The sequence below is a fragment of the Anneissia japonica genome, unplaced genomic scaffold (genome assembly GCF_011630105.1).
Source record: "Anneissia japonica isolate Jap-2015-1 unplaced genomic scaffold, ASM1163010v1 scaffold5856_len118379_cov109, whole genome shotgun sequence".
Lineage (NCBI taxonomy): Eukaryota > Metazoa > Echinodermata > Crinoidea > Comatulida > Comatulidae > Anneissia > Anneissia japonica.
Genome location: NW_022750495.1, coordinates 75,007 through 84,529, shown reverse-complemented (window position 1 = coordinate 84,529; position 9,523 = coordinate 75,007). Strand labels below are relative to the sequence as shown.

Sequence of the window (9,523 nt, the reverse complement as noted above, 5' to 3'; positions counted from 1 at the left end):
CGCTAAGCTGTCCAACAGGGGGACTTAAGCTCGTAGGCACGAGCTGGGGGAAGGGGTTAGGGTTAGATTTTTTTAAGAATAGCAACTCTGGATGGCCTGGAATAAAGGGCACCTTGGGACGTGACAGACATGTGTTGGCTTGGTGTGGGACTATTTTTATATTTTTTATGGTCTGACTGCCCAACGTGCTCTGTCCACGGGGGGTGGAGCGCTTGACCTGTTTGGTGGGGCCTGAAGCCCACTTGTTCCCCGCTGGCGCCACCACTGCTCTTGTAGGCCCACCAATAATTTGCCAAAAAAGCTCCAATATTGATTTTGGAAAAAGAAAAAAAAGAAGAAAAAAAAAAAAGAAATAAAAAATTGATTTAAAGTGATTGTGTAAGGCACTATAGAAATACAACTACATTACATTTTGACAAAAAAACAGACCGACTTTTGGTGAGGCATATAGATCTACATTTGGCTGTTGTTTGTCTATTTTTGCTGTTCATTAAAAAATCACATTAAAATCATCCAAATCCTTAAAATACATAATTTTTTTAGGGCTGGCTATAGACCTTTAACACCCCGTAGCATCAGTCCCGTTTTTTTATTCTGTTCGCAAAGTGCTTACCAGGCCCAACCAATGCTCAAACCGTGCCACCACTTTAGTTTTGTAGGAAAGAATTTGTTGCTGAAGCAAGACACTGTAAGTAATGACGTTTAAGTTTCAAACTATATTTACAGATTGTGAATTTAATCAAATTATAAGATGGTATGAATAAGCATGCGTATTTTAAAAGGCGTTGAGAGGATTTGTATTTAGCAGACTAGGCATTTTTGCTCCTTAACCAAGTTCGAGTAATATTCCAAGCACATTACATTTTTTTACCATAGATTTAAAAAAATTATGGTTTTCTAGCATTTTGAGGAGTCCCTTTTCGAATTAATTTGAGCAAGACAATTTTGGCTGTGCATTACTTAGAATATTCACATAGTTCAACTTATATTTAGCACCATATATAAATAATGTACATAGAAAAACACTGGTAGGGGAGAGAGGAAAATAGTACCTAAAATGGCATTTGATTTTTTGATATTTATATATTTTCTGAGTTGATCCCTAAAATCTATTGTGACAAAGTATAATACACAGTCAATTAATAAGTGAAGACAGTTTTAGGGATTCCCCTTTTTTAATCATGGCTGTTGCACAATTAGAAGTCTGGCACAATATGGTGGCAACAAACGTAATACATTTTTTATACCTTGTTTAGCAACCTGGCCACTAAATGGTAATTTTGAATAAAAATAAAATTTTATTTTTAGCCAATTAGCGTAGCCATCACCACAAGTAAATGGAAATTTCATAAAAAATTATTTTTTAAAATTTATTTTTATTACACTCACTGCCGCGTTGAAATCCTCAAAATATATAATCTTTGTTTTCTTAATAAAATATATTTAAAACATCAATTCCATTACTCTATTTACATCATATTCTTTTGGATATCATACGATAGGATCTCCGGTGAACACAAAAGAACACCCATTATTACTTTTTTTAACTTGCATACTCGCAATTTTTCTTACTCAGCAATAAAATTTTAATTTTATCTTCTGCACCGCCTAGATGTTTTTGGCAAAATCATTTTCTTAACAAGAAGATCTGACAATCTTTATAAAAATATGTTTGCTAAGGTATAAAAAAAGTCTTCTTTTGGGAATTGATTTATCGAAATGTAAATAATTTTGCAAAAACATTTTAATATTATAATCTTAAATTTGACATACTGTATAAACTAGTTTCCTTATATACTGAAAATCTATTACATTCCAAGTAAAAAGATTTAACTTTATTTGTATCGTTCCCTATCAATGTTTCCTCTCAGCTGATTATTACATAATGTAAAATACATATTCAACCATCATTTGTTTTTTTAATACCAATGAAATCATATAGAAATTTAATAGCATTTACAATACTTCACAAATAGCATGACAAAAAGAAGTATTGAGGGTTCCAAACAATCAGTTTCTGACGAATGGTTCACAATTATTAGATATAGTTCAAATGAAATAATTAATAAATATATTATTTTTTAAAATTATAATCAAATAAAAATTAGATAATAAAAAGCATAAGTATATTAGATACTAGTATATTGTAGATAAAGAAAGCAGGACATATAACCATAAACAGGTAACTTAAACCTGAGTCTCAAGAACACTATTCAAACTATAAACCATGAATACTGCAATCATTATACAGAAGCACAATCTCATGTTATTTAACTACAAAAATAAAAGTGCAAGCTTTTTTTAAATGCGGCTGGAAAAAATGAAATGCTTAAAAATCTGGAGTGACTCTATGAGCATGATTTTAATCAGAGTATGAAAATAAATTATTAGTAAAAAAAGGACAGTACTGGCAACCATCCAGACAAGAATACTTACAAGATACAGGGGCGGATTTAGGGGGGGGCCGGCCCGGCCCCGGCCCCCCCTTTTGGGAGGTAAAAAAAAGAAAAAAAAAGAGAGAAAAAGAAAAAAATGATAGCCCAGAATGCCTCAAATGTTATGTTCGGGCGTCTTGAACACAAAAATTTCGCAGGGGCATGCCCCAGACCCCCTACGACAGTGTTGTCTCAATCGGCCCAACTTTCGGCCCCCCCTTTTGGACATTTCTGGATCCGCCCCTGAGATATACTTGTCACAATTGTTTTATGAGTTACTGGTTGTTGGGAAGAGTCTGTGAATTGTTTATATTTATAGGTTAAATAGAAAATTATATTTTGAAGATATTTCACTCAATTCATTAATACATTTTCAAATTATATGAATGTGATTGTTAGAATTTCATTTTTTCTAATGTTAGTCACAACTTAGATTTGTTTGCAAGGGCAAAGGCACTTGATAGAGACTGAATTGTAGTTCATGCAAATAACCAGATTACAATAATTATTATTAGCACTCAACTTCTCTACTTGTATTAATATATGTACAGTAGTTAAGAATCTAAAATCCTGTGGTCATAGGAATTGACCCCAGGACTCTGGAATTTGAAGGCAAGCAACTCTACTCTGTATACCAACTAATAAAATTAACTTTGTAACATAAGATCATCACAAATTTGAAGTATCCTACTAACTATCATACTTTTGTACATTTTTTTGAAGCTCACATTAAAGCACATTACTAAAATTCATCAGGGAGAAAAACGACAATATGTCGGGAAGAAAAAAAAATTATATGAATTTTGTACATATTAATAGACTCTAAAATTTAATAAATAAGCCTTTGAAACCCCTAAATTGTCATATTTTCGGGGGCTATGTCCCATGGACCACTTTCAAAATGCTTTTAGCGACGCCTGGCCACGCCCATTTTTTTCTCGTCGGGGACATCATTCTCTTTTCTTATACACTTATTAGGTGGATATTTATTGAGGTATTCATAGTTCTTGGTATTGGAATACTCCCCCAGGGAACTGAGTATGTGTGCCATGGGTATAGTTCCTTAATTGCTGGTGTAATCATGTAAAGCACTTTGAGATTTAGTTAATAATTAATAATAATATTATTATTATTTATATCATTTATATAGCAACTTTTCTTTGCTGATACAAAGCACTTCTTTTCCCTGGTCATTGAGTCTACATGCTGTATGTGTTGCTGCTGTTAATCAGCGAAGGGAGCAGGCAACCTCACCAGGTACCCATTAATACTCCTGGGTGGAGAGAAGTAATGCAGATAAAGTGCCTTGCTCAAGGACACAAGTGAAAAGCTAATGTACCACACTATATAAGTATAAAAAATATCTCTATCATATTCTGTATAGAATCACTGTATATTTTGTTTAAAAGAATTTACAATTTTTATTTATGGTACTTCGAGATTTCTTCAGGCTTTTATAATGTTGCTTTGTGGTTTAAAACATAAAAGTGAAATAAATTGAAAATTTAATCAAAACATATTAAAATCTGGATTTGAATATTAATTAAGTACTTGATAGGCTGAAAGAATAAAGGGGAGGAGCTTCAATAATTTAACTTCTTCATATAATTATTGTTACAGAAATTTAAAAATAATCATTGCATGAAGTACTATGTTGCAAACAACACTTTGTTACCTGACGATGTTAACCAAGCGGTTGATAAAGCTGATTGCCTCTACATCTAAGCAACAATTCCTAGCTTTTTTTACTGATGTATCAAAAACTAAACATTTCCAGTTAAAACATAATAAAAACATGAAAGCCGAAAATTGCACTCTCAGGGTGCGTTCGGGCGAGAACGGGAAAAACTTGCATAGGGTTCTTACAGGTGGTCTAGCAGTTTGTGCAGAACTCGGCTTTCAAAAAAAACCATTAACCGGACGTAAACTTACGATTTATGCAAATAATTGAGCTTCTATCAAGTTGCCCTGGATTCTTGCATCACCCCACGCTTTAATTAAGAAATGGATTTTGGCGTTGGTCAACAGCATAATGTTGTTGTCTCAAAATCAATTAACAAAATGACCAAAAAATCTACAACAATAATAAAGCATTGCAAAGTCCCAATAAATTGCAGATGTTCATTTTGGGCATATAAACCATGAATAAACTTTCATTCGTTTGACAATGGTAGTTTAAAAACAGAAAATTACTACATAATGTATGGCAGTTTCGCGTTTTAACACCCGTTAATGCGAGAACTTCAAATAGCCGTTTGCACATTTATCCTGTGTTAGAATTCCACAAAAAACTCACCCAAACGCACCTTCAGTATCTCTAAATTTCAATTTAGTTTTTTTTCCTCCATTTGGTTATGTAATTATGAAAAGTTTATTGGGGTTGTGGGAAGGCAGCCTGGCTTCCTATCTTTCCCCCACCCACTTTTAATTTCCTATTGGCTTTGATTAGTATGTTTAAATCCACAATCAAAGCTACTATAAAGCTGAATTCTTTCTGTTTCACTTAGCTGTAGTTTTGGGTGATAAAGATCTTTAAACTTTTAATCAATTATTCATCAGCAATTGGGTATAATAATGAGGCTCAATCATTACTATCACAAAATAGGCACTTAGTTTGTACTAAAATTATAATTACTGTACTATACAACCTACACTTCTTCCAATAATAATTCTATTAATAATTAGCATTGCACCAAAATATTGACTGCTCTACTTGTTTTTTTATTGATTGTAATTAATTTAATATTTCATTTTTTGCAACCTACCACTCAAACATTGCATAACAAAGGTTAAATACAAAATATGGGTTCAATATCAGTCTAAATGATTATGAATCAGCTCAAATAGTTTTCCATTCAAATAGTTCCAGTTTTTACAACACTGCTTTATAAATATTGTTTTTAAAAATATTTTACTCCGAAGTACTTTACGGTGTATATATAATTTTTGAAACATTTTAATTTTTAGATAATATTTAAATTTTTTATTACAATGTTTTTTCATTTTTATCTTTTATCAACTATTTACACATTTTTAAAAAAAAGTTTGAAGTGAAGTAATAGCAACACAAAAAAGAGAAGCATGTTGTCAATTAGAAGAACATAAAAATGTTATCATATGTTGTAGCAAAGCATCTAATAATCAATGTTAAAGCAAACTATAATTATGACAAGTGGCAAAAAATAAATATTGAAATACTTACTTGTTGATGTAACTTTAGTAGTCAATGTTGCTGGAAGTTAAATTTAATTAAAATCTTAACTGCTACAAATGCACTCTCTTGAGCAGTATAATGACTTTTTGACAAGAAAATAACTACGAGTTCAATTTACAAGGTAACATAGAATACAATACAAGAACAACCACAACACACAACATTATCCTAACAACCAAACAAAAAAATTAACCAAAGAAAGAAAGAAAGAAAGGCCAGCCCCAATCTTTCCCTTTTCTATCTATTAAGGTTGAGTGTCTAGCAGGTGCTAAATCAGCACACCTGCAAACGTAATTATACAGCTGGACCTGAAAACCACACCAATAAATGCGATTGGCTACTATTTTGCAGCTTTCCCATCTTCCCAATTTTAACTTGTATGTTCCTATTTTTAAATATCACTTGTAGATGAGGTGGAGATAAATACAAGAACAAAGAATAAGTTAAACTTGAACTTGATTGTGCAAAACTGCCCCACTTGGAGATGTTTTTGCTTGAATAGCACTGCATCAATCATGATTTTTTTTTTTTGTTAAATGCCTCTCTCGACCAAGTGCCACAGCCTTTATTAGTTTTCTGTATTGAATTTAAAACACCACACAGCCTAATTGTGAGTACAAACTTAACACTCTTTTTTGATGTTTTTTTTTTTTATCATCAGGATATTATCAATATTAAATAACTTCTCATATTCCTTTCAGGATATTTAAAGTGCATGTATTGAAACCGCCAATAATCATATAAAATCCAAAGCTATCATTGGAATATTACTGGAAATGGATGTATTTGCTATAGCATAAATGCAATAGTGTTTGATTATTATCTTTCCAAACTATTATTAACTATCCTTAGATATATTACACTGGTTTCAATTTTAATTAGCTCCCTCGGACTACATTTCAGAAGGACCCTATAATACAATTTTAGCAGTGTCCAATGAATTTCCCCTGATGGAGTTTAGTAGATTGTTAGACAAATGGTGGCATCAAAGTGATAAAATATAAGCATTAACTATGCTAAAAAACTAAATATGACAGATAATCCACCAGCCGCCCCCCACCAAAAAAACAAAAAAAAAACAAAAAAAAACCTAAGTTTTGATACGGTGCACCTAGTTAGAATAAGGCTTTCTTTTGGGAAGCCCAGAAAAGGAAGTCGTTGTATTTTATTATCTTTGAATGTTTTTGTAACTAATGAATGAAATAAATGAGGTTTGTTAAAAAACAAAATTAAAAGCATATCACTTCAATAAATAATTATTAAAATACAAATAAAAGTGATTATATTTTTGCAACAAATATAAAAAGTATATGACAGTACATGTTAAGTAAACTATTATTATTTTATCATCTGTTGTCAATATGAAAAGGCAAAATCAACCAATAAAATACTTACTTGTTGGTGCATTAATAGTAGAAGGCACTGTGAAAACCAAGTTTAAATAACAATGCAATAATGATGCAACAAAATATCAAAAATATGTAGTGAAAAACAATTGGTTCTTATAAACTATTAAATTACAACATGATTTCACTGGTAGCATATTCAAAGTATGATGGAGTAAACACTACCCAAGTTTATATTGAAGTAAATTTAACAAAAAACAAATCAGTTTTATTTGGCTTCAAAATGTAAAATAATTTGTGTACAGTAGTAAAGAATAGGCTAGGCTCTAGTTGGTTGCGGCTTGACAGCTCAGCACGAGAGATTCAATGTTGCGTGCATACATAGGCATCGCGTTCAGTTCTCAAAATTATGCCTTCTATTTTACCGATTTTACATGCGACATCTACAGTATGGCCCGATTTTGTCTATTTTAGATTTAATGTTCTAAATGTTAATTTTGGAAGAGGTATTTCTGGAATTTGTACTTGAGTGAAAGGAAGGCCTTTGAACAAAATTTCAGGAAAAAAAAATGCTGACAAAATTTTTTTGAGAATTGCGGTCGGTCACGGAGGGCAAAACAATATATATTTTTTTTTTTGGCCTAAACTTCGAAATATAGTGTTTGTCTTTTTAGCATTTTTGCTGTTGTGTGCTTTGTTGACTGTCCTAATGTTTTAGTGGATGTTGTTTGATATCTTTTTTATATTGTAATTATCAAGCAATTAATAGAGCTGCACATAGTACACTATAGGAAAATTATTCTACAGAGTTTAGATGTAATACTCGAAAAAATTTCCTAAGGGCCTGCAAGGTCCGAAGGAAATTTTTGAATGCATAAATCTAATCGAAGTATAATCATTTTCCAATAATGTATGATGTAAGCAGCTCTACTTGCTTTTTAAATCAACCGCCGGCTTTTAATGTTAGTTTTGATAATCAACTGTTGTAGCAGTCATCGGTTGCTATAGTGATGTGATCAGTATACTGAGTGTGAAATTACATTTTGCTGTGCATATGCTGATTTGTGCTCCTGAGCGATGTTAACACATCAGCAGTACATACAGTACAGATACAATAAATAACTATCACGTTTGAAAAACTTGTTTGTAATGCTATTTTGATAGACAATCATCAAAGAAATAAACATTTCTTAAAGCATTTGAGAGAATACAGTGATCACTTTTTGGTCGGTTCAGGTAAAATCGTGCAATGATTTCTTAACTAGGCTAGGCAAGGGCTTAGACCTAGAGTAGGCCTTGGTAGCCTCCTGCCTGGCAGTGGGATTCTGTTGTGTGAAAGTTGCTTCCACCTTTTGCACACAAACCTAATTAAAGATCAAGTCAAGCATATACTATGTGAAAAATTACTGTACTGTGGGAGATAGGCAAATAACACTGGGAGTTGACATCACGATTGACTTATAATATTTTTTATTCCATTTGATCATTGTTTTAATATCCTTACTGCGTATTATATATATACAGGCCAATTATTGTTTCTAGTACCATTTCAAAAATTTTCGAGTTGGATTTTCTTGAATCGTATGGTAATTTTGAATTTGACCCTTTACAATTTGGTTTTATAAATGGTAGAGTAACAGCCATGGCTGCCACTATACTGTCAATGACGTCTTCGGCTACTGCATCAATAAAGGTTCTAATGTATTTTTGTGTTCCCTAGACGCCGAGGGTGATGTCATTTTTGAAAAATTAGGTGACAACATTGATAATCCATGGTGGAGATGCTTAATATCTTGGTACGCATATTTGACGGTGAAAGTGAAGTGGGGTGGTTCCCCAAGNNNNATAAGTAGAAAAATTGGACAAGACAGGGGGTGGGGGGGGATTGTCATCTCCATTCATATTTAATCTATTTTATAAAGATCTTATTCAAGGACTAAATTAACTGCGGTATAGTTATAGCCCACTCTGCCTTCAATGCATTTTGTTATTCCGATGATATTTTGCTTGCTAGCCTAACGACCACTGGGCTGCAAAATTTAATTGCTTTGCCATAAAAAAGATACAACTTTTTCAAAGAATACACTTGTTGATAGGATTAAAAATCGGTTTGCAAATCGATCAGACTTTTCTCTATGCAAATATATATTTAATGAAACTGATCGTAGCAACTTCAGACGTTCCATTAAAAACGTTGACTGCTTTAACCATGGTATTTGTGACAGTATCGAAACGATTCTATATGAAAATTCGTTCCATGGCAACAATAACCCTCATCTCATGGGGCTACTGCTGAAGTCGTTTTGGTAACATATATGTATGTGTGTGTACATGTGTGTATGTATATGTATATATATATATATATATATATATAGATTAAAAGGCAAAATACTGGAAAACAACAATGCTGTGGGAAACAATGGCTGGATCTCAGTAGAGATACAAAAATGATAAGCAACAGCTAAAAAGTAAACGTAAGTAAACAGCCAAAAATAGAACCAGAGCTTTCGGACAACACTAGTCCTTCC

The 9,523-nt window shown here is 32.3% G+C and overlaps 1 protein-coding gene across 6 annotated transcripts in view; it reads right to left on the bottom strand.

Annotated features, from left to right (window-relative positions):
- LOC117121412 (hemicentin-1-like) overlaps positions 1-9,523 on the bottom strand; it is a 58,176-nt gene that overhangs the window by 15,511 nt on the left and 33,142 nt on the right. For 3 of the 6 annotated variants that reach the window (XM_033266612.1, XM_033266617.1, XM_033266613.1), the window contains exons 5-6: positions 7,045-7,071; positions 5,638-5,667 (exon numbers count right to left, since the gene is read on the bottom strand). The exons of 1 other annotated variant lie outside the window; for it this stretch is intronic. In XM_033266612.1, coding sequence (XP_033122503.1) covers positions 5,638-5,667; positions 7,045-7,071 — 57 coding nt within the window. The remainder of the gene's footprint in view (positions 1-5,637; positions 5,668-7,044; positions 7,072-9,523) is intronic. 2 more of the 6 variants (XM_033266615.1, XM_033266614.1) reach the window with 2 other exon arrangements.